This window comes from Labeo rohita, chromosome 2, assembly GCF_022985175.1.
Source record: "Labeo rohita strain BAU-BD-2019 chromosome 2, IGBB_LRoh.1.0, whole genome shotgun sequence".
NCBI classification, from domain to species: domain Eukaryota; kingdom Metazoa; phylum Chordata; class Actinopteri; order Cypriniformes; family Cyprinidae; genus Labeo; species Labeo rohita.
Window position 1 is genome coordinate 29,801,022 of NC_066870.1, and position 26,670 is coordinate 29,827,691.

A 26,670-nucleotide genomic window follows, 5' to 3' on the forward strand; every position below is an offset into this window, starting at 1 on the left:
GCAAAGGACTGGTTAACTGGGTCATATTAAAATATGTAAAAAATAAAGATAAAACATGTGGTTGAATGATACTAGACATTTGGAATGTATGGTTAAAAACATATCCTTAAACAAACAGATATTTACACTGACTGTAAAATGCTTCAAGATCAATCCAATTTTCAAATCTGATTTAACGGATGTTGTGTACTGTAATCTGGTCTGCAGAGACCACACAGCCTTGACCTAAATAATGTTTCAGTAGCTTCTTCCATGCTGGGCTGCAGTTTAGTACCTTCTGATTGCCTAAAGTACAGAATTAAATAAAAATATTTAATTAGTAATAGTAAATTGATTTTATAGTAAAGTATAGTATAGTATAGTAAAGGCTCTATAATTCTTTTCTATAAAACTTTGTCATTTTAGAGCATTGGGATATGTATTTAGTCATTTGTAAAAGGTAAAGGTCATTTCCAGAACAAAAATGTACAGATAATGTAATCACCCCCTTGTCATCCAAGATGTTTGTGTCTTTCTTTCTTCAGCCGTAAAGAAATTATTTTTTTGAGGGAAACATTTCAGGATGTTTCTCCATTTAGTGGTGCCTTGACTTTGAACTTCCAAAATGCAGTTTAAATGCGGCTTGAAACGATCCCAAATGTGGTTGTAAACGATCCCAGCTGGGAAAGAATCTATTTCTTAATTTTCTATTCCTTAATTATATTCCTTAATTCCCACAACTAACCACCAGGGGTCAGCAGCTTTTTTTATTATATGATTTACTTAACTAGGGTAACGAGTCATAAAAATAATACAATTTATATACTTTTTAATGTCAAACGCTCATCTTGTCTTGCTCTGCCTGAACTGTTTTTTCCTGTTCATGACAGTTAGTGTATGTCGAAAAATTCCCATCTCATGTTCTCACTTAACTTCAAAATCGTCCTATATCACTGTTTTACCTTTTTTGTTAAGGGTGTTTGATCTTCTTTGCATGTTCACTTGGGTCGGTACTTCTGCAGCGATGTAGGATTATTTTGAAATGATTTTTGAAGTTGAGGGAGAAAATACGACTGGAGTTTTTCGACATACCCTAACTGTCTTGAGTCTGAATACACAGAGTTAAGGGAGAGCAAGAAAAGACGAGCATTTGAGATTAAAAAGTATTTAAATTGTATTTTTTTAATGAAAATAACCGATCGTTTCCCTAGATAAGACCCTTCTTCCTTGGTTGGGATCGTTTAGAAACACATTTGGGATTGCTTGAAGCTGCATTTAAACTGCATTTTGGAAGTTCAAAATCGGGGCACCATACCAGTCCATTATATGGAGAAAAATCCTGAAATGTTTCCCTTAAAAAACATGATTTCTTTACGGCTGAAGAAAGAAAGACACAAACATCTTGGATGACATTATCCGTACATTTTTGTTCTGGTAGAGGACTTCTCCTTTAAGGATATATCATTTAAAGGATTACCCAGAATGCATAGCCCATCCTGGGCTCTTGTGATGCCCACATTGATCTGATTTTCATCACCCACAAAGCCAATGTGTTTAGAGAGCCATTCTCTTGAAGGCATATCTTCAATCTCACTGCTGGAGCGCACCATCGACAGAATCACATAGCGCCACTCACTACCTGCAATCACATCATTATCATGCTCCTCATCATCACGTCATTTATAATGCAGTTTGAAAATAAAGACAAACTTCAATCAAATTTGTTAAACAGAACATCAAAGCAGTAGTCTTAAATAAAAAGAAACCAATCCCATTTTATGGTTTAACTTTTCAGCAACTATTCTTCAACTATACTAACTTCACCATTAACATAATTAGCATCATAACAATAAAATGCAGAGATATAAAAAAAAACGACAAAATTATTTTAAAGTGTCACCTTGGCTCTTTGTAATGGTGGTGACTGTGATTGTCTTCATCAGGGGGTCAGTGGAATTTTTCAGTTTGTCTCTTATCAGGGCCACCTGTGCGTTGTATGGTGACAGAACGGCAATGTCCTCCTGCCTCACGCGGCCCACCGATACCAGCTGATAACAAATCTGAACCTGCACAAGAACACAAAACGACCTTTAAACACATCTAGTTACTCATTTTCATTAAATATGTATGTAACACAGGAAGAGCTAATTTCCTTCCCCCTGTTGAAGTGCCTAGTGCAGGTAAAGTTAGGTAATTGCTAATACTATGGCTTCCATGCAGACTTTGTTATCTGGTGTACATGAAGCCTGTGTAAAGTTTCAGATAGCATATGTTATCTCTCACTTACAGCTTTCTCAACCTCTTCAGTGTTGGCTTTTGAGTTCTCATTCCCTCTTGCAGTTGAAACAACCAAACTGATTTCTTCACCACGTATATCTCCAAACAGAATGTGTTTGCTTTGTCTCATTCTCTCAGTCTCAACATGCAGCATGCTGGTCCGTTCAGGCACAATAGTTTTCAGCTTACCCTGGTAGTATGCTTCTGATGGGAATTTACAGATCTCTTCATGCTAAAGAAAGAATTCCACAGTGAGAAGTGTGTGTGTGTATAGGAGTATATGTAATGTGAAGCACGTGTTTCTTTTGTACCATTCTGTACTGAGTGTCAAGCAGTAGTGCTCTATCCATGTAACATTCAAACAGAGAGCGTGTCATGCCCAGTCTCCGCGCATGTGCAATCTTCCCGATCGGACGCAACTGCTTGTGATCCCCCAACAGCACAACCTGTAAAATGAATATTTAGGATTGTGTGACAAGAAACTGAAAACCCTCACAGAAAGTTCTGAATAAGGGTTTTGAAAGTAAGATCAGAAAAAAGCAGGTCCCTTATCAAGTTTGCTTATGCTAGATCAGGGGTTTTCAAACTTTTTGGACGCAGGGACCCCTTACAGGCAAGATAATTTTCCAAGAACCCCCTCGCAATTATAACAGTGTTTAAGGATAAAGTTTAATGTAGATGTGAGTAGTGATATTGTTCAACAGACAAGTTAAATTGAGTCACCAAATACCTTTCGAATGTTTAGTTGTCTCATTTAGTTTGATGACAAAGAGGCTGCATTGTCAAGTTTGCAATGCTAAAACTGTGCGCATAGGAGGCGCCGACGCGAACACCTGGATTCTTTATATTAGCGGAAAGATGTGATATCCGTCAGATAAGAGCAAGACATCATTCAAAACTGTCTGGGTTTTTTTGTGCACCTTCAAAATAATAGTGAAAGGTTGTACTTTTGTAAAGAAAATAAAAAAAAATAGCACTTGCCATCTCGGTGAACTTCTTCCTAAAATGAAGAAAAGCTCAGTGTTTGGAATATAAATCATAGCATGTTTCAGAAGATAAAAAAAGCAAGTTGTAGTCCGGAAATTATGGTATAGCAAATTATTTTGCGGACCGCTGGCTTTGCGTCACGGACCCCAATTTGAAAACCCCTGTGCTAGATGACCATTAAACAAAATTTACATTCACAGTTAAAAACATTTTACATATATTATATTATATTATATTATATTATATTATATTATATTATATTATATTATAATAAAATATATATGTATACATATATATATATTTTTTTTCATTTTGTTTTGAAATCCTTTTCTCTTTTTTTTCTTATAATCAGGCATAATGCTGTACAAAATGCTGTACAAACTTTATTTGTTTATATGCTTCTAAGTTTCTGCTGTATTGTTTTCAACAGAGTTCTTTGTGTCCACAGCAACTTGCTGTGAATTCTTTGTTTAGTGTACCTTAAGAGTAGATTTCTTCCAAAACCTAGTTTCAGTCCCTAAATCAGGGGTGCCCAACCCTGTTCCTGGAGATCTACCTTCATGCAGAGTTTAGTTCCAACCCTGATCAAACACACCTGTCTGTAATTATCAAGTGCTCCTTCAGATCCTAATTAGATGGTTCAGGGATGTTTGATCAGGGTTGGAGCTGAACTCTGCATAAAGGTAGATCTCCAGGAACAGGGTTGAGCACCCCTGGCCTAAATCATTTGGACTGTGCAGGCCATTGTTTTGTGGAAGTCTAGGTGATGTGGTTTGCAGCAAGTTTTGCTTAGCATTTATGTACAGACTTTACATATTGTCTTTGACAGACTTGTTTGATATGGATAGGTCAAGAGTCACTCTAACCTTCTCAGGTTTGAAGCTGACTAAAGGGACAAGTGTCTGGGGTTCTGTTGCCATGGCACACTCATCGATGAGGATTTGTCGTGCACTGAGTGTCTTGGTGAGGTTGGGAGAGGCAGCAGCCGTGCAGGTGCATAGAATAATATCATGCCTTTCCAGTTCATGCAAACGTGCAGAATTTAGCAGCTTCTTATATCTGGGGATACACACAATTAATCATCATGCAGACATGCATTTACATCACACACATGAAGGCATGCTGTTAGATACAGAGATGTGTTTTGGAAATTAAACAAAAAGTTCGGTCCCACTTTATATTAGGTGGCCTTAACTACTGTGTATTTACATTTAAATTAATCATTTGGTACAGTGCACTTATTGTGTACATACATGTTTTTAAACTGTACTTATATTTTTAAAAATACCTATAGGTAATTAAATCTGTAATTATTTTCTGTAATTACATTTATAGTTACAGTGGTGACCCATCCCTTACACCTTAACCCACCCTTAAACCTACCCATACCACCAAACCTGTCCCTAACCTTAACCGTATCCCACCTTAATAGAAGCAAAAGTATGTTGCAATAAAATATAACAACGATAAGTACATTGTACTTATTTTTTAAAGCAAGTACATAGTAGTTAAGGCCACCTAATATAAAGTGTGACCAAAAGTTCTTATAGTTGTATTTGATTTTTAGAGTTTCTGTTTAGGAGAAAGAAGAGACGTGTACTTACTCTTCTATATCTGCATCTGTCAGTGAATGAGGGTCATGAGCAATTCTTTCATCAAAGTCACATATTGTTTGAGAATAAGGGTTATGACTCATTCGAATTCTGTGATGAAGTGTTATTTCCCTAGACAAAAGAATGTGAAAATTTTGAGTACTGTACAGATAAACTAATGATCATTGAGCACATTTACATGCACACTGGTACTGTGTATTTCTACAGAAAGAGATTTGCAATAAAACCACTTTTTAATCCACACCAAAAAATATTTTTTATATTTTAACCCTTTTTGTGACAGTTTGTTTTTTGATAAGGGCATTTCATCATAACTCCTTATAGATTCAATAACTGACAATACAATTTGAAATATTATGTTAGGTGATCACAACAAAGCAATTTTTAATTCATTAGTAGTACCTGAGCTCAGGTTTAGACTGCTCTTGGCGCAGTGATTTGTGTGATAACTGTAGGTAACTGCCAGGGTAGGGATACTCCTGCATTTCCATCTGTCTGTTGTATACACGTAATTGCTTCAGCTTATTTCCAAACTTAAGCAGGTATTCTGTAAACACAACACAAGCACATAAATACAGTAAGTTTCTTCTTTACACAAACTCCAGTTCTCAAAAAGATACATACCTGCAACTACATCCACAGACTTGTTTGAGGGTCCACAGTAAAGAATAACCTCTCTCTTGTCTTTGTCTTTTGGCTCCTTCAGCTTCCAAGGATTCTTAGAGTTCAGCTGTGAGAACCAGTACACTATGTATGCTCCTACAACTGTCTTTCCTGTTCCTATAAAGGATAAACAAAAGACTCTTTCAGTCCAATCAATAAACATTTTGGAAAAAGTGATAAAATGCTTGTGACTGTGAGTCCCTGTGATCTTTAAGATTAAACTAAAAAACTGTATTTTGCTTAGAATGTGTAACCTGGAGGCCCTTGAATGAGGGTGAATTTGTTATTCAGAGCTTGTTCCAAAGCTTTAAACTGGCTATCATTCAGTTGAGGCAGATCTGCTGGTGGTTTCTGTCTCATAAGCACATACAGACACAGCTGATTCAGAGCCTGTGGATGAATACAGCCAAAAGTACCATAAAAATCAAAGGACTAAAATGTATGCAATTAAACTTTAGTTTAAATATATCATTTTAAATGCAGAAAAAAATTGCTAATGCTAATAAGACATTCTAACATCCTGTCCAGGTATATTAATAAATAAAATAAATAAACAAATATAAAATTTAATGGTTACTTATAAAATCAAAATGACAATGAATATATTGTACTTTCAAAAAAAAGTGTAAAATTTGTAATTATTTGCAAAGAACAGTGGGTCTCATTCATTAAGCATGCATATGAATAAAATCTGCATTTGAATGTTTTCACAAATGTTCATGATTTACCAAGAACTTTTGTATGAAATGTATCAAAAATGGACAAATTTTACAGAAGGAACAACTAAAAATATATGTAAAGAAAGTCTGTAATCTGGGTCTTGTATTATTAGTTTTAGTAATTAGTTAATAGTATTGTGTTTGAACTGGTTTTGAGGATGGAACACTTTTTTGCTGTTCATGCTCGGGTATCTTTAGAAATTCTCATGTTTTCTGAGAATGATGAAAGGATGTAAAGAAAAGGTTGTGCAACTATATGTATCACCATTTTGACTGCATAGTTTCTCATAACCAAATTATGTGTTAAAAAAAATCATTCATCATATGACATTATGAATTTAATGCATACTTTCTTTTGGAATCCGGTGTCTTAGTGCAATGTTCTTAACAAGTTCATTAGCTGATGGTAAATTATTCACTGCACTTTCTTTCCGTCTGGATGAATCAAGCAGAAAAATTACACATCAATGCAACTGGTTGTCATAACTTTGTATCTCTATGTTTAACAAAATATATTTATAAACTGATACATGAATGAGATTTGGTGTAATGCAGTTTACACAATCTTGTAATGTTAAGGGTTTAGTCATACTGTTTTAAAGACTCATAGTTACTGTGTAATGTGTCTGTTGTATGTCACATGCTTACATGTCTGGAATGAGTTTTGGAATCATCTCCAGTGAATGTGGCATTCCTCTTGAATTTTGGAATCTTCATGGATGCATATTTTATGCTAAATTTAATAATTTTGGACTTATCCACAGTGTTTTCTGGAGGATCAAAACACTGGGTTGTCAAACCATGGGCCACCCAAGTAAAGTATTCTGGATCCAGCGCTGACTGATCTGCTTGGTTCTGCTTCAAAACTTTCTTTCGGATACAGAGCAAACACTTGGCCAGGTCAAATTCAATGGCCCATTGCTTGACATTTTTTACAGGCAAAGAGAAAGTTCCAGAGAGTCTGGAACCATCAAAGGATGAAGTCCAAGTTATGTCCACATTTTCAATCACAACACAATCACTATCATCCACAGCAGTAGCAGCAGACTCCATTTCACAGAGAGGCTTCCATATCTGCACATATTCATCTACATCCTTATAGTGACCTTTGGATGGGCAGTTTGCAAGTTTGGAAAAGCACTTAATGGGATTGTCAGTGTGTTCCATGCAGATCTCAAAGCTTGAGCTCGGACTTAATAACTGTATAGTTGGTGCCCAGTAGCCCCTGTCCCTTTCTGAGGTCAGCTGGACCTGCATAGTATCTCCAGTTTTCAAATAGAGTGTGAAGTCAGTATAATGATCCTCTTCAGACAGAAAACTGCGATCAGGATCCAACTGACATGTATCATGCATATCACTAGTCTCACTGTGATCTCTCACAACTGTTGCCGATATAAGAGACTTTGCCTGTTCCCACTGTTCGTCTCGTACTGCCTCAATAATGGCGTGCCATGTGCTTTGCTGTATCTCTGAACAGGATTTCAAGTTCTGCATTGGTGTCTGGTTCATGCTCAATGAGTAAATCCGCTTTTTCCACCTCAGTGTCACTTGTTTCTGTTTTTTGTCAAATATTGGTTGATCCTCAAGTTGTAAATTACTGTACTTAACAGGAAGCTTATCAGGGAAAGTTCCTTTGTCAAACGGAAATGATAATTTGAAACTTTCACTGTCTGGGCATACAACAGTGACAAAAGCCACCTTGTATGTGCTTTGTTTGAATAGACTGATGGCGAGATGGAGTGACTCTGCTTTGCTCTCATACTCTTGTGCCCTCATTTGATCTCTTTTAGACTTGTCACACAGCAGATCAATGTCTACTTGAGAGTACTCAACAGGACGATCACTGAGAACTGCATGCATGAGCCTCTGAAGAACCACATCTATGTATCTGCGAATGGGTGAAGATGCATGTGTGTAGGAGTCCACGTGCAATGAATAGTGCCCAAGTAAAGCGTCACTGCAGGAGAGAGAACGAACAAAGAAAGCCTTATTGATACTAGCCCTTAATTGGAGAATTGCTGGAGCCAACTGTGGATAAATGTCATCTGTAGAAATCAGATCAGCCATTCTGTAAAAGTCAGATGTCAAAGCTGCTGATTCGATCCTTTGCCACACAGATTTCAGAATGATGAAACTGCCATAGTTCTGCCCACAATAAGAATCTAGACATTCCTCAAATGCATGGAGAGAACCATGCTCCTCATTGTCTCTCTTCAGTCTCCTCACCAGTTCAGGTGAAGCTGTAACTGGAAGTTAAATGTATTTGGAAATGGAGCTTCTTGATCAATCAGCTGATTCACTAGCTCTTTTAAACATCAGCTTCAGCTCCTCCATCATTAATCTGCACTTGCTGTCTTCTGGTGATCTGGGATCAGAAGGACTGGAACTGTCCACATGTCCAGAGAGTCTATTTTTCTTGTGATTAAGAGCAAAATGATAAGCCACAAGGATGCAGCCTTCTAGAGAATCACACTTCATCATATTTTTACCTGGCTGGCTGATGATCCTGTTGGTTTCACTGTAGGAAAATGCCCTGCTTGACTTTATGCGGGAAAGCACCAATTTTTGCTCCATTAGTTGGCCTTTTTCCTTTTCCACTTTCAGAATTAAAGAGATAGCGCGACGAGTTTTCCCTGGTGTTCAAACTCCACATCTGTGATTGTGCACCCAAGTTCTGAATGTTGTCCTCAGACATATAGCTAAAAAAATCTGCTTTGTGAACTCCGATTTCAAAATGATATTCAGAGTCACTGACAGAGATGGCATCTCGTAGGTGGCTTGAGTTAGCATCTAGGTAAGGATTATTGTTAGGGTGAATATCTCTAGACCCTGGAGAATACACAGTGAAGGTGACTGTGTTATTCAGGTCCACTCGATTTCTGTCAATATGAAATGTTAGGTGTGAGGATAAAGGAATGACTTCCATATGTCGATCACTGATCATCTCTAATTGTTCTGCCAAAGGTGGAGCCTGACACCTCAGAGGAGTGCAGAGTTTAGTGTCTGTCTGTTCTGTCAAAAATTTTGACACTTCATGGTTAAACATTATGTTTAGCTCTTCAACCATTAGATTTGCTTCTCTCTCCCCTGGCTTCCGGTGTTTATCAGGTTGGGCATAGTTCCAGTCTTCTTTAAGTCTTGCTTTGCGCTGGCTTCGGGCAAAACGGTAAGCCACCCTGACACAGTTCTCCAAAGAATCAAATCTTAGCTCACCGTCACACTGACTTATTATATCCTCAGCCTCCTTGTAAGTCAGCTTCATTTTAGATTTGACCTTAGAGAGGTAAAAGCTCCTTTCTGAGATAATGCCTGATTGCTTATCAACTCTGACCATTAATGAAATGGCTTTGCGATCTTCACCTGATAGAAGACTCCAAAAGGTGGCAAGATGTTTTGGGAACATGAATGTAGGTTCTTTCCCAGGACCATAAAAAGTTGCTCCCATTTCTTTTGCAAAGCTATCAAGGGAACTGTCCTTAGACACAAAACTAGCCACATCTGCAACATGAACCCCTATTTCATAACTGCTTCCCAGATCATTGACACTAATGGCATCATCTAAGTCTCCAGCTCTGGGTGGATCAACAGTAAAGGTTTTCAAACCTGTAAAATCTGTTCTTTTCTTGTCATCAGTTCCATCATCTTTCATCTCTGGAAATCTCTTGCATCTGGGAGGAGGTGTTAGTTTGAATTCTGATTTTAAAATCTCAAGTCCCTGCTCTAAAGATGTCCCAACTGGTAGAATATCAGTAACTCTGCCTAGCGGAAACAAACAGTGTTCTTTCCAGCCCAAAATCTGAACAACAAAAACATAGTTCTGTTTTGTTTCTTCATCGACACGAAAAGTTCTTTTATTGTCCAACTGCCATCACCATACTTCCATACTGGAATAAAATTGCGAGCATGTTTCCTAACCAAGATACATATTTTGGTGGTGTTTTGGTTTAGAGGTATCAAAATTTTTGGCAACAAGTTTTTGTCAGTGTTTTTCCTCCGTCTGTGGTAATTTTCATCCTCTAAAAAACAAACAAATTCAGAAGATGTTGGTTGTCTATTTGTGAAACCTAAAACTTTCCCTGTAAAAGAGCCATCATCATCTTGTCCAGTCTCAACCACAACTTCATCCCCCCATGGAAAGACAAGCCAATGTTTTTCCTCCCTTTAATATTAATGTGCTCAGATGGATTGTCATAGGGTACTAAATAACCTGACTGGGGTCCCTTCATCACCAATTCTCCATGCTTGTAGATAGCAGGCTGTTTTCTGACCAGCTCCAAGAGATTTTCTTTTTCAGAAGAGAAGAAAAAGGCCTCTTTTGTTCATTTGATTCATCTGAGTCCTGCACATCAGAATCATAGTCATCCATCTCTTTCAATATAGCATCAGCTTCAGCCTGGAGAGGGACATAATTCTCAGGCATTTCTACCTTTTCTGTCTTCTGAAATTTTGAAATTTCCAATACTTCCTGTTGTAGGACGTCTCTGGTCAGATTATCTGGTTTAACGCTGCCCTTGCTGATGCAGTGTTCTATGTAGGACCTCCAGATTTTTGAGCACTTTCCAAAACAACAAAGAGCACCAGCATCTCCAACTACAATCACCAGTGATTGGGCTCTGGTCAAGGCAGTGTTCAATGCACGAATGTCATCAAAAAACACTGGGCAGCTTGACTCTGATTGAAGAAATCTGTCTCTGGTCTGAACTGTTGTTATGATGATGACCCTGAACTGTTCCCCTAAGGACACAAAAATTTTATGGGTGGATTGAATTTTAAAAATAACAATAAAAATAATTTCAAAACTAAGGATGCACCAAAATTTTGGTCCCTGAAAATGGCATTTTCAGTTTTTGGCTGAACAGTTAAACCGCCTGCTGTTCTTCAGAAGGTCCCACAAATTCTTTGGTTTTTCAGCATTTTTGTGTATTTGAACCCTTTCCAATAATGACTGTATAATTTTGAGATCCATCTTTTTACACTGAGAACAACTGAGGGACTCATATGCAACTATTACAGAAACAGTGTAAACATTCAATAATGCTTCAGAAGGAAACACAATGCACTAAGAGCCGGGAGGGGAAAGGCAGGGGCGAGGTCTTAAAATTTGTGGGACCTGAATGATTTTTCTGACAAACAAGGGACTATATATTCTGTCCTATTTTGTGTTACTTTTAATACAAGTGGTTATTTTATTGGCTTGTGTGTTTTTTTTTATTCAGTGACATTACAATTATTGAGTTAAATTAAAAAGTCTTACAAAATTACTTTTTATTATTTAAATTATTAAACAATCATAATTATTACAAAGCATTTTTGGTTTCTGTTTCATTTTTTAGTCAAGTTTCATTTTGGTGCATTCCTATTAAAAACATATGAAAAGACACTATTTGTAACTGAGATAAACCCTTCAGTACCTTGAATGTTTGCTAGATTTTGAACGGACACTCCATGAACTCCTTTCTGCTGGAGATGATTTTTGATGATCTCAAGCTGAAGAATTGAAAGAGAAAGGATGTATTGATGATGTATCATAATTGTGATTGTAACAGATTTCAAACCTTTAGAAACTATTATGACTATAATATTTTTATAACTTTGCAGTGTTTTTTCTAATGTTTCTTCCTCAAAGTAACTAAAACAAGTTTCAATCAAACAAAAGAACTAGACCCATTAACATTAGCAAAATTGTTACATTTCTTGGATTTCTCATGTCTGCTTGATTAATTTTAACAGTTGATGTTTTTTGTTCATAAAGCATGTCACCATGCAGCCCTTTTTTGACATTTTGGGCCAGATTTACTAAACAGGGCAAATTAGCATTAGAGCACAATTCCATAAAAGTGCCGATGGGAGGAGAAAATTCTGCGTGTGATTTACTAACAATGCGCAAAGTAAAGAACACAGATGCGTCCAGATCATTTCCATAATGACAAGCACAATCTACCAAGAGTAGCACAAATTAGCGCCTGCTTTAAAACATGCTTTTTTGAGGGTTAAATAATGGCGCAAATACCAGTAATTTGATGAGTGCAAACGTTAGTAAATCTTGTTGCATGATTCATTTTAATGCTCTCCTTTTGCGTCCGAAAGGGAAACTCTTACAAGTGCATATTCAATAAGGTCAGGTGCAATAATAATGTGTCCACACCTTTTTAGTGCTAATTCTTCACTGTGCATCTTTAGTAAATCCAGACAGTACTGTTTTAATGCCAAATTACTGTTTGCACTGGGCACAAGCTGTTAGTAAATCAGGCCCCAAGTTTTAGTCATAACTCAACTCCCATATGTCATATGCCAGTGATAAATGCTTTAAATTGTACCTGTTGGCCTTCGCTAAGAACACAGATTTGCTTTGGCTGTTTATGACCCCATTCCACTGGCCAGTCAGTCAGAAGTTCTTGCACCATGTTGACCACACTGCTGACCTCAGCAACATTGAACCAGGACATGGATTTGACCATGGAGCTGGAATTCAGATGGCATTCTCCTTTGACATGCTGAAAAATCAGGGGGTGTAGCCTTGGGTGGGGAGGGACCCCTCCTTTGGCCTTGATCCCATCACTCACATAGAAGTGAGTCGATACAAAGTCCACTATCACTGCAGTGGAGCGGTAGTTCTCGTTAAAGATTACTCTGCTGTTCTTGGCAATGCTGCTGCTCTGATCCTGGTAGTAGCGGAAGAGACGATACAGCAGTGTGTGTTCAGATCGTTTGTCATCGGTTACAGAGAAAAGTTTTGGAGCCATCTGCATGTGGTCTCCTGCTAAAACCACTCGAGTATGCTTGTCTGCTAAGCCCAAAGCCATGAGCGCCTCACCCTCCAGCATCTGAGATGCCTCATCAATCAGGATATGACTGAAGAAGCCTTTAGGAAGCTTCAGCTCACACAAACGCCGTGCCATTGAAGTGGTGGTTATAATAATACGATGTGACTCTAGATCAGAGCGTGCTGGGCGGATGAAGGACTGTCTATCTGGAGAGCAAAGACAGTATTTCAGAGTGATGTCATCGGTTGCCTTGATAGATACCCCACCTCGGTTTGCCTTTATCCTGAGTATTTTGAGGTTTGGGTGTCCATTTGTAATGTGTGGATGGAAGTGCTCTCTTACATATATATCTGCAGAACTGTGGGGAAGAAAACTCACATTTATGTACAATTGTACAATTACATTTCGTAAATGTACATTTTAATAGGAATTTTTATTTTTAATATTTTTATAGACATATTACGTAATTCTAATCGGTCAATTCTATGGTCAAATATTTTTGAATAATGACCACTAAACTATATAAGCTACAACCACCAAATTCATGTCAGACCTTAAGATTGTTCTGAATTTAGTTGCTATATCTTTTCTAACTGATCCGACTTATGGTTTTTGTTAAAAAGACAATCAAAAGTATGAGAAGTCCCACAGACTTTCATTTAGAGGGGTTAAAACTTTTGTACAGTAAGACTTAAGACTTAAACACACTTAAGCAGGTTATCACTAGCAAAGCTTGTTACAACATGTTAAATCATGCTAGCAACATAATAAAACATGCTAGCAATGTATTAATAATGCTTACAATATGTTAATCATGCTAGAAATGTGCTACCCTCATGTTAATCACGTTAAAAATAGGCTATCAACATGCTAATCATTTTAAAACAATCTTGTAACATGTTAGTCAAGTTAGAAACATGGTAGCAACATCCCAGATATAATAATATCTGATATCATAAACATCTTAAAGACATCTAATAGATGTCTATTTGACATCTGATTCAAAATGTCCATGAACTTTACTCAGATGAGTTTTATCTTGCAGATGTCTTTCAGATGTAAATGCAGTTTTCAAAAACGTAACGAGATGTATGTGTGCTATCAGAAATACTTATCATGTTAGAAACTATATGTTGCCAACTATCAACATGCTAATCATGTTAGAAGCATGTAAGCAACATGCTAATCATACTCTTAACATAAGTAGCTGTGTAATAATTAGGATAATGTTCAGTCCACCAGTCATTATCACAAAAAAATAAAAATAAATAAAAATTGGTGGATACATGATCCTGATCATTCTGTCTGATTCTTTATTTATAACTTACCTGTTAGTACATGTACAGATGAGCACTTTGTTTTGAGAACGAAGGGCCAGTTTTTTGGCTGCTGAAGCAAGACAGAGCGTCTTCCCGGTGCCAAATGGCCCGTATATCAGCAGGGGAGGAGCCATTTTGCTGGCCTCGCACTTGCCAAGGATGAAGTTCAGAGCAATTTGCTGCTTGTTGTTCAATTCAGGCTCTTTGGTTATGTTCTCAGGGACACAACAGTTACTGAAATCAGGAAGAACATTGTGCAAGTCTGGTAGTTGGTCAATAGCCTGGTGTATCTGACAGAATGACAGTCTATCCAGCTGAAACTGAACCTCCATTTTACACCAGGTTTCTTTTCTCAGCTGTAGCTCAGACACACACTGAGCAGACAGATGAAGACTGATGTGATACTCGCCAATGGCCTGTTTGAGCACAAATGCCTCATACACATTGTTTCTGTGCTCTACTGACACACTGGCTTTTGCTGGTATGCAGTTCACCAAAGCCATCTGCACCCCTTGTTTAAGTATCAGTCCTTCAGGACAATCTAGTGTGAGAGAGCAAGGAACCTCCAGAGTAGCAATAAGCTTCCCTGCATCAGCAAAAAACTTGCCATCTCTCAACTGGTCAGAGAGAAACACTCTCCCACAAATGTTTAACCTACAAGTGTGGAAAAAGAAGAAAACAGGACCAACCATTAATATATTGCATATATAAACAAATGCAATATATGAAGAAATGAGCATGTACCATTAATGGATTAGTTCACTTACAGAATAAAAATGTCCTGATTATTTACTCATCTCCATGTCATCCAAGATGTTCATGTCTTTCTTTCTTCAGTCAAAAAGAAAAAGGTTTTTGAGGAAAACATTCCTGGATTTTTCTCCATATAATGGACTTAAATGGTGGCCAACGGGTTGAAGGTCCAAATTGCAGTTTCAATGCAGCTTCAAAGGGCTCTACATGATCCCAGCTGAATAATAATGCTCTTGACCTTAGCAAGATGATTAATTATTTTCTAAAAAAAAAAAAAAATACATACTTTTTAACCACAAATGCACATCTTGCACTAGCTCATAATCACGTTGGAAAGGTCACGTGCGGTTAGCTCTTCATCTGTGTACTTCTGTTCAAAAAGTGAAGATAGGATGAAAAACTCATCTCATTTTCTCTTCCAACTTCAAAATCATCCGACATTGTTATTTAACCTTTTTTTGTAAAGGGTGTTTGAATTTCTTTGCACGTTCACTTTGTAAATACTGGGTCAGTACTTCGGCCTACGTCAGGTGTGACCTTTACAACGTGATTACCTAATACGTGAGGCTGAGCTAGTGCAAGACAAGCAATTGTGGTTAAAAAGTATATCCACATGTTTCCAAGGGGCGCTACTGTAAAAAAGAATGTGGGTACAACTTCTGGTGAGGCGGCAGTAGTAGTATACCAATGGTATTTTGTGCGCTATGTTTTTCAGATCATTGTTTACTTTGTAAAGTTGCAGACCTTTATGAGAGATGTCGTTACGGTACTCAGGGACAACATGTGCTGTTCGAAGCTGTGCTCCCACATCGTTAGCAAGTTTGGATTGCTAAATCTTGAATGACTGTTAACTAGTGATGTGACATTTGAACCGAGGCATCGGAGCTTGTGTTAAGTAGTGTGCCAGATGAAGCCTCGATTCGAGGCTTGTGTTGTTAATGTAGAAATCACAAAACCAGTGACTTGAAGTTGCAAATTACTTTGTGTGTCGGTTCGTACCCCCAGATCTTACTTATTCATTTATATTTTTAAATACCCAGTAATACAATTAATATGAAAAATACAAATAATTTAAGGAAAATTAAATATTTGCATATGCACTTCATGTGTACATTATTCTTCTGTTACATCATATAGATATTCGTACTAGCATTTAATGGCACAGTTTAATGCAGGGGTGTCAAACTGGAGGGCCGCAGCCCTGCAGAGTTTAGATGCAACCCTAATTAAACACACCTGATCCAACTAATCAAGTCCTTCAGGCTTAATTGAAAACTGTATAGTATGTGTGTTGGAGCAAGGTTGGAACAAAACTCTGCAGGGCTCCGGTCCTCCAGGAACTGAGTTTGACACCCCTGGTTTAATGGGTAAATGAATTTATCAGGGACAGAAATTCAACAAACAAACACAGAGTGTTAGACTTATTTTGTGCAGGTAACATGAGTCAATCTGTGGAAATGTGTGATGAATGTTTTGTGTGACAGAGTTTCTTTTACAGGTATTTGGCTGCTTTATTTTTTACCAACCACCAGATCGCGCTGTTTTCAACACACTCAAAGCTTTGAATCTTTTCCCTAAATAATCAAGAGGAAAGTGTCAGTGCTTCACAAGGCTTCATTTGCCCATCTCTATTGTCAACTGTTGAATGAATGAGTGTCACGCCCCAAACTGGAAGATACTCCCACTTTTGATGCAAGGCCTCATGGGGTGTAGGAAACTTGTGGATACTTATGGAAACTGACAGATCATTTAGCTAGATAAGACCCTTATTCCTCGGCTGGGATTGTTTTGAGCCTTTTGAAACTGCACTGAAACTGCAATTTGGACCTTCAGCCCCTTGATCCCCATTGAAGTCCACTATATGGAGAAAAACTCCTGAAATGTTTTCCTCAAAAACCTTAATTTCTTTTTGACTGAAGAAAGAAAGGCATGAACATCTTGGATGAAATTTGGTTGAGTAAATGATCAAAGGAACTTTTTATTTTGGAAGCGAACTAATCCTTTAAATATACGACAGCGATAAATTATAAAATCTCTAATATTGACAAAAAACCAATAGGATTGGTATACAGTATATCACTATTGATAAACAATAGTAAACAATAATGATAAGTTTATTTCTGGCTTAGTCTGAAGATCACATAGAACCAACTTGGAACCAGAACCTGACTATTTTTTTTTTTGTATTTTCAGATCAAACCAGTATCCCAAATTTCACTGCTTTTTAACCATGTAGTTGTATGGCCAGCCATAGACATCTGTTTTAAAACTATATCAGAAAAGAATTAATAGTGGCTACACACCCTCAATGTTTGTCACCTATTTATCTAACAGAGGCCTTGGTGTCCTTTTTGGATGAATCACGCTTTGGCAGTTTTTCAGGGCAGACAGTAAACTGTGTCAGACATATCAAAGTAATGAGAGTATTCATAATGCATTCCACCTATTCAGTGTGAATGTTAACGCCAACCCATATCCACCTTTTCATTCAGAAATCTTTTTATACTTCACACGCCTTAGCTATAAATAACAGCAGCAACATATTTTATATGTATAAAGCAGCCCTGCCCATTTTTCAACCATTTATGGAAACGGCAGTTAACTTGTTAGAAAAGAATGCCTTTGATCTTTGCATTCAGTTTGCTTTCAGTTACCTTCATATTTAATTCAATGATTAGTATTATACATGCTGTAATATCATGGAATGCTTCTGATATCTGAATGAGTTCAAATTCCAGAGTTAGAGGACTGTGATGAGGAATGAGTAACATTACAATACGCTATTTTACATGTAGACATTCTTTAGAAGAAGTAAAATCTCATTTGTTTAGGTAGTAGAACAATGTAGGCAGATGATTTAAAAGCCTCAGGAGAGAGGACCTTATCGGTATCTGTTAGGAAAATATGTCTGTGGGTGTGGCTGATAATATAATATAATATCAGTTATACTCCTTTAATGACAGTGTCACCCTGTAGATATCAACAAAAGGTTATTGGACTTAGATCAGCATTTAGTACTTTTTACAATTACATATTGGATTGCTGTTATGATGTTATGAACCTCTCTTGGAACTAAAGAATCAGTCATTATCATTAAAATAAAAACCCAAACCGAGTCTGTTTATCCACTTCTCCATTTATCTTATCTATACAATACATCAAGATGCATTGAACTCTGCCCACGTTTAACACTATCATTAGGACAGGCATGAATTTGCATTTATAGAGAAGTAATTCTATAATTAATCAAACGTCTCCCACATTCCCAAGAAACAGCTCACTTTCTCTGTGAAAAAAGGTAGATAAGCATGATTTTTTTTTTTTTGAGGAAATCCATGAGCTTTGCAACTGCAATGCAACTGACACGTTCAATGCCCAGAAAGGTAGTAAGGACATTGTTAAAATAGTCCATGTGACATCAGTGGTTCAACCTTAACTTTATGAAGCTATGAAAACACTTTTTGTGTGCAAACAAAACCAAAAAGAGTTTCCAAGTAGAGAAATTTTTATTTTTATTACTATTTACTTTGTGCACAAAAAGTATTCTCGTAGCTACATAAAATTAAAGTTGAACCACTGATTTCACATGGACTGTTTTATCAATGTTCTTAACTACCTTTTTTGGGCCTTGAATGTGTCAGTTGCATTGATGTCTATGCAGGGTCAGAAAGCTCTCGGATTTCATCAAAAATATCTTAATTTGTGTTCCAAAAATGAACGAAGGTGTTTTGGAACTGGTTTTTGCTGGCCTAAACAATGCTGAAACAAATGCTAACCCACAACCTAAGAGTGTTTTAAGTGTTGTACTATTTCTACAAGCTATTTGTACCTGCTAATGAGCTCTTCCTCTGCAGTCTCCTCTGTGAACAGGAAGTGGTGAGCTCTCTCTCTGTAATTGTCCCGATGAAGTGGAGAACTGTGATCTGCATAGAGACTGAACTGCAGGTTAATCTGGGGTGGTTTGTATTTACTAAGTAACTGCTCGTCGTCCTGCCTTCTGGCAAAGAAGGGTACGATAACCCTGTTTCCTCTGTTCCAGCGCTCATCCGAAAAAATCTCAGCACATTCGTTCTCTTCTGCCTCATTTGGCTGGACATGGAATTGCTGCCCGACTCTCACTTTAAGTTTTCTGAGCAGAACTGGACGTATGTCGAAATCAAATACCAACCACTGCTCGTACACACCGGGGCGGAACGACAGGAACGACACACTCAGCTGGTAGGTGGAGTGAGAGGAGTGAAGGTGGTGGCCTGCAGTGTGTGTGATAGGGGGAATGTGTTTTTTAAACTGTCACTCAAAGAGAAAACAGCACCATTTTCTGCTTTCAGCAGAGCCACATGAGCCAAGGACCTCTACACAAACACAAAGCACAAACAAGGAGGGAATCAGTAACTAGTGTGCAATACAGCTGAGCATAAGATGATGCAGGTTAGTGCAGGTTAGTATTTCTGACCTCAGTAGTGATTGTGAATTTCCACCGGATTTCACTGTCTTCTTGTAAACAGTCCAAACTGAGATCCTGATCATGTGTGACACACACATCGTCCACCTGCTCAGAGATCTGCGAAATACACATAAATGTGTCTAAGATATACATAAAACATTTATTTGTGGATTTTATGTTACTTGTTAAGTTAGTAGGTAAGTAAAATAAAGAGATAGTTCACCCAAAAGTGAAAAAAGAAAAAAAAATACTATGGAAGTCAATGACGTCCGTCAGCTATTTGGTTATCAACATACTTAAAAATATGTTATTTGGTGTTCAGCAAAAGTGAAGGGTGAGTAAATGATGACAGAATTTTCATTTTTGATCTAACTAAACTTTCTTTTTTCAATTCCTGTTGTCTAGCTTCTAAATATCTCCTCTTGTGCTACATGAGGCAAAAAAGTGATTTGAGTGACCTTTTTGGGTGAACTATGCCATAAATTTGCATGGTTTCAAATACTTAAAGAATACGTTTTCCTCAAAAAACATAATTTCTTTACGACTGAAGAAAGACATGAACATCTTGGATGACAAGGGGGTGAGTACATTATCTGTACATTTTTGTTCTGGAAGTGAACTAATCCTTTAAGATAACAGGTTTTAAAACATTAAAGTTCCATGGTTGTGCACTGTTGTATCATGTGCAATTTTTTGTGCAGGTTTACATAGAACTTACAATAAGAATCTCATTGCAGCTGCGTCTGTACTCTTCCAGGAGTTTCTCCTGGTATGACGAAGGCTCATGAGGGCTTGACTGACCATCTTCTTGCCTGCTCTGTTCGTCCAGTCGTTTTCTCTGAGTTATCAGATGAATTAATCTTTTGTGATCAAGGTTTGTGTGTTTTTGTAAGTTCCACACTGCAGCTTCTTCTTGGCTACTGGCAAAGGTGCAACGGTCATGATGCACATAGCACCCGACATCCTCCAAAAAATACCAACACACTTCATATCGAATAGGTTGTGGATAAGAGGGGCGCATAGACACAGGGCTCCATCTCTGACCTCTCTTCACTCTAGCTAGTAGAAGATTGTGAGAGCAACGGTGAGGTGTTGTAATCATGGAGTAGGAAATGCGAGAGTGTTTATGAGTGCAGACGTTACAAGCAGCTCTCAGCTCATATATCTGCATGAACGCCTGCAGCTGAGCATCTCTAGACTGTACCATAGACATTTCTACAGATTCAAGCCATAACACACATACATGAATGCCTTCAGCTGGTACTCGCAGCCTCAAATACTGCTGTAGATGCAACCTAAGGTGAGGAAAGAGAAAAACACAGCTCATCAGATGATCCCTGTACTGATCACATGAGAGAGTATGCAAACACAATTCAAATTTATAAGAGCATAAATACTGCTATATTTAGACCTTTGAACAGATATAGGGAAGTATAAAAGACAAATTATGTTTCATAACAGCTAGAGATCCTACATTTAAGATTTTGTTTCTTATGCTGTTAATTGTCAAGAGATTTTTGAACTACTATTTATCTTTGGCATTTTATGGGTAATTTGTAGTCAGTTGTTATGGTTATATGAAAATGAAAAGCTGTACAATATAAGGTCGAGATTATCATGCACATTAGACAAAATACTTATTTTCCTTCTCACAACACCTAGCAACCAGACAGAAACGGTGCATGAAACAATGGAAATTAACTCCACAAACAGGTTTTGGGTCAAGTAGCATTCAGACAATTCAGACAATTTAGCACTCAGTTTAAGACGTTAACCACAAACCTCTTAACCTGAAACCTGTGAATGACAGTATGCAGTTTATATTTGCCAGGGTGGATAAATAGAGTTATAGGTCAAGTTGGGATTGTTTTACGTCAATATGACTAAATAAAAATGACTTCAGATCATGCAAGGATTATTTTAGGTCAGTGTGTCACATATTTATGCTTGGTCAGGACCCCTTGGTGTCGCGTTTTGACACTCAGGGAACCCTTACAGCGTCATTTTTCGACAGGCAGGCTTTGTTTTATTCACATTTTCGCAGCTTCCCTTTATTGTTTAGCCACCAGATATGGACATTTCTAAACGCTTTTCCCTGCTTGCCGTGCCTTATTTTCTTCCTTGCCTTGCCAGTGTTTTTGATCTTTTGCTGTCTGTCCTCACCTTATGCCTGTTTTTGAATTAGTCTTGCTTTGCCTCTACTGTTTTGTTTGCTGGTGTTTGACCCTGCTTGGTCCAACTATGCTCTATGAAATAAAATCTACATTTGGATCCCCACTTTGTTGACACATTCTAAACAATAGAGAATCTTTGACTAAACCTTGCTAGCTTGCACTATGTTGCAAAGCTCCCTCCTTAATTTCTTTAGTAAAAAAAAAACAGTACGCTTGGTTAGAGTGCACAATCGCAATGGAAGCTGCTTTTGGCCAGTCCTGTCACCACTTTAACAGTGATGTGAGGAGGACAGGTTCAGCAAAGCATGACTGAGAGACTGGGGGCATCTTGGACAGTTTTATATAAAACACTGCTGTGACCCGACAGAAAGGTTTCATGGAGATAAAAAAGGATGGAAAAGATGACATCATGCAACAGGTAACAAAAGATCCACAGGGCCATTTACTGACCTGATTGAAAGAAACTGGGCAATCGTCAAAGTTATCATTGACATTTAGCTTTTCTGTACGAAACAAGGCATTGGACTGTATGGTCACAAGACACAGAAAGCCTGAGCTTTGAATTGTTTAAAGTCAATATGACCCGAGATAAAACAACGCCTTGATGAGCTTCCAGCTACTGCAAAAATGATGAGCCCGGACATTCAAAACAACCTCCTTGAAACTGCAGCATGACTTCTCCTTCGAAAAATCAGAGGAGAATTGCATGCGCAGGCTCTTTCAACAGCCTCAAAAGTGTCTCCTACTCTGGCCACTTTTTTTGATGTTATAAATTCACTGCACCAATTCATGACCAGAGCCAACAGACATGCATGGTTTCTACAGATCCAAAAAGAGCTACAGCTGCAATCAGAAATATTCAACCCCCTCATCTCAAACGACATTGTAGTGATGTAGATGAATGACAATGCCAATAAATGATAAAAAACAACATATTTGAGTTTCTTTTTTATTAATCTTTGCAAATTCATGTGTGAAAGCCTCTAGTTCAGTGATGTTTGATGGGTTTCGTGCTGCAACTGCCTTCTTTAAATCCCACCAGCAGGATTTTAGTCATTCGGATTTAAATCTGGTGACTGAGAAGGACATTCCAGGACCTTTTTTTCAACCATGCTTTAGTTGACTTGAAGGTGTGAATGGGATCATTGTCTTGCTGGAAAGTCCAGTGATCATCAAGGTTTATTTTGTCAACAAAAGGCATCACATTCCTCTTCTAAATGGCCCGGTATTTCTGGAAAGACATGATGCCAAGTACACGATCAAAATTGCCAGTTCCCGACGCAGAAAAACAGCCCCACATCATCAGTGACCCACCTCCATGCTTGACAGTGGGAATGGTATTCTTCTGGTCATAAGCCTGGCCTTTTTTACACACCAGAAATACTGGTGGTCCATATGTCCAAATAGTTTCCAGTGTGGTTTCAACAGTCCATAGAACTGTCTCCTAAAACTGTAATCTTATCCATATATCCATATTCTAGTCGACTTTTGATGTTGTCAACCAAGGCCCTTCAGGTGTGATAAAGGGCCTCTTCCCTCAGCTTTTGTGGAAGCTACTTTGTCTTTCCCATGATTGTAACTGACCTTGAATACCTTCATCGGTTTATATACTGTATGCATCACAGCTGAAGGAAATAAAGAATCATTATAGAGTTCCCAAAGGTTTAATTATGTTTCAACTCCACGTTAGGCAATAAAAACTGTCAGAAAGCTTTAGAAACAACATTAAATAGGGGTTGAATTATTGTGACTTGTTGCATTTTGCAAGTGATTTTGCGACAAAAGGCCTACAGTCCCCATCTGTTTCTCTTTCAGACTAGGTCCATATGGTTGAGGGCCTACAATAAACTTTTACATTTAGGAATAACTCAGGCAGGAAATTTGAGAGAATCACCAGGCTTACTGATGATGTCATGCAAAAAAAAAAAAAACAATGCGCACAACTGGGACAGCTGATGGAGCTTAACAACCATTTCCTATGGAATAATGAAGTCTGCTGCCTCCTTGCTGCCCGAAACAGACGCGTTTGGCCAGATGGAAATATAACAGGTAAAGACTATGGACTTGGAGTGGAAGGTCCTAAACTTACAGTACTTGAGCAACTGCTCAGACGAAAGGTGGATGTGAGTCACCTGTACTCATTCTTAATAGAAGTCTTACTGCATTCTGATCACATTGCCTGTTACAAGTTGTTCTGTGGAGCGCTTGTAGTCAGCAGTGAACCAAATCAAATCCACCAACAGAACAACCATGTTCACAGAAAGACTAAATAGCCTTTCTAAATAGCTGATGTTTGAATGAGAACTCGCAGAGACACTGGACCCAGATGACATAATGTGGCATTTAAGGCCAGGCCATGTCACCTCACCCTTTAAGCAGCTAACAAGCACTATAAAAGGTACACAAAATGTGCATATGCATACATAAAAGGATTCATTTCATTGGATATTTATCTTCTGATGCACAGACAGGGATCAGATGTCAAAGTACACAGGTTGTTGCTGAACAACCCTGTATAATTGTGAAATGACTGCATCAGCCTAGTATAAATACAGTTTTTTATAGTGCCCAGTATACTACAGTACTATCATATTTCCTCATGTCTTCAGAAGTATGCAGAAGTTTTTGTGCTGGCACGAGGAAATTCTACCAGTTTGACTACTTTTGAGCACTGAGGTGCCAACAGTTTAGACTCTAAAAATGGATCACATCTTTCCACACATCACATTCCACACGTTTACTATCACTAAGAGATATGATGTTTATATGAGGTTGAACAGTCATTTATTTCCTACGTGTTTATCAAGGACAGTAAAAGTTTGCAATGAATTGTGCAGTTAACTTTTGAATTTAAACACTTTGCACTTTATAGCACTTTTTTGCACGACTTTTATGTAGCCTTTATTAAAGCACAACAACAGAACAGTTGGAGAGCCTGTCCTACTCGTTGTGTGCGGTTCCTTTTTCTAGTTTGTGACTTTCGGTTGGATTTACTCATCTGTTACGTTTTGGGATGTTTTGGCGCTACGCCGTTTCCCTCATCATTGTTAAATTTTGAATTGAAACATTCAGGCTAAATGAACATTTTAACTGTCGTAATGCTTGTACGACAAAATAGCAACAAGAATAATTTTCTGAAAATTGTGAATGACCCTTCTGTAAATTTCTGTTGTACATTATAGACTACACTTGTTTTTAAAGAGTCGCACCCAATGGCTGAGGCAAGGAAACGACAATATAAACGACAATAAAAATGAAAATTCACTAGAATATAAACCAAAGTCAATGGAAAATAAGAACAGAGCGCGCTGTGTAATATGACGCCTGACGTAGAAGCAGCACGCCTGAAACGGAGCAGTACCGATCTTTTCCATACAAATAAAATAGCTGAAATAATTTTTAGCCTACCTTTACATTCTCGAGTAGAGAAATGTTAAGTCACCTGCGCTCGAACACATCTCCATCAAGTGCACACAACGCAAAACCAACTTCATCTTCCTCTAGCCCACTATTACCGTCGCCGCTTACTTGAGTTTCGTTTTCCTGGGAGTGAGAGATGACTTTTATTGGTCGTGTTTGCCCTTCCTTTTTTTGTTTGCATGATAGAGCGCATGTAAAAAAAAAAAAAAAAAAAAAAAAAAAAAAACATCCATCTGTCTGTCTCATTCACTTATCTGCATATACACTACCGTTCAAAAGTTTGGGGTCAGTAGATTTTTATTGTTTCTTTTTTTTAAAGAAATTAATACTTTTATTCACCAAGGATGTATTAAGTTAATAATTAAAAGTTTATTAAAAGTTAATAATACATAATTTACATTGTTATAAAATATTTATATTTTGAATAAACACTGTACTTTTTAAACTTGTTATTCATGAAAGAATCCTGAAAAAAAAAAAAAAAAATCACAGGTTCCAAAAAATATTTGGCAGCACAACTGCTGATATTATCCAACATTGATCATTCTAATAATAAATCCGCATATTAGAATGATTTCTGAAGGATCATGTGACACTTAAGACTGGAGTAACAGCTGATAAAAATTCAGCTTTTCATCACAGGAATAAATTCTATTTTAAAGTATGTTAAAATAAAAAACATTATTTTATATTGTAAAAACATTTTGCAATATTATTTGTGTGAATACTTTTTTGTGAACAAGGTGTGCAATTTCTCCATCACAAATGGCACAAAATGGAATTACAGTCTGTTTCAGTGACTCAACATTGGTTTGACCAATTGTGTAAATTTGAAGTGGGATTACTTTTTTGTCCAAAAGATGGACTGTGCACGGGACAACGCCCCTGCCATTATGCAAATCCCATGGGTGCTGCTAATGGCATAGAAAATGGGTGTTTTCACTTTTGTTTTTGCTTGTAATCAGATGGAAAAAACCTATACTCCTGTACTCCTATATGAGTGTGGTGATTGCAGTTTTCTGTGAAATATAATAAACATTTCTTTTGAAACCATTGTAAACCACTGCACCACGGCAAAATTATTACCCAATATATAATTTAATCATGACGATAAAATTCCCAATGCCTTTCGAGCCTGCATGTTGACGTTAAAGGTTTAATTTTTAAAGAAATGTAGGACACTGCACGTCAAAAAATTACAGTGAAGGGGTACCCTGCGCATCAAAAAGTGAGGTTTCTGACCAAGCATCAATATGTGACGAGAGTGAGAATAAGTTGCATTTTTTGTTTTGGGGGTTAAGATACATGCTTTAAAATATAGCCTATAATATACACTACCATTAAAAAAGGTCAGTATGATTTGTTAATGGGTTCATAAAGTTTGCATTTGTTTGTTTTTAAAAACTATAAAAAATATATTTTAAAATGTGTTTTCTTCTCATGCTAAGATACAGTATATTACTACAGCTTTCAGATCTTTCAGAAATTATGCTGATTGTTGTTTAAGAAACATTTCTTCTTATTATTATTATTATTATAGCTGACACAACACACTGAC

The 26,670-nt window shown here is 37.4% G+C and overlaps 1 protein-coding gene across 1 annotated transcript; it reads right to left on the minus strand.

The window, feature by feature from the left end:
• Positions 1-25,236, minus strand: helz2b (helicase with zinc finger 2b). The gene is given in 25 exon segments (XM_051093172.1): positions 1-285; positions 1,457-1,618; positions 1,880-2,045; positions 2,267-2,488; positions 2,568-2,702; positions 4,110-4,302; positions 4,848-4,967; positions 5,259-5,403; positions 5,481-5,636; positions 5,774-5,897; positions 6,568-6,673; positions 6,887-6,916; positions 6,918-8,878; positions 8,880-10,087; positions 10,090-10,366; positions 10,369-10,547; positions 10,550-10,972; positions 11,650-11,725; positions 12,556-13,360; positions 14,331-14,975; positions 18,904-19,348; positions 19,351-19,426; positions 19,528-19,635; positions 20,237-20,813; positions 25,101-25,236. Coding segments are annotated over 24 exon segments (8,370 nt in total). The 5' UTR covers positions 20,732-20,813; positions 25,101-25,236; the 3' UTR covers positions 1-172.
• Positions 25,237-26,670: the final 1,434 nt, after the last annotated feature.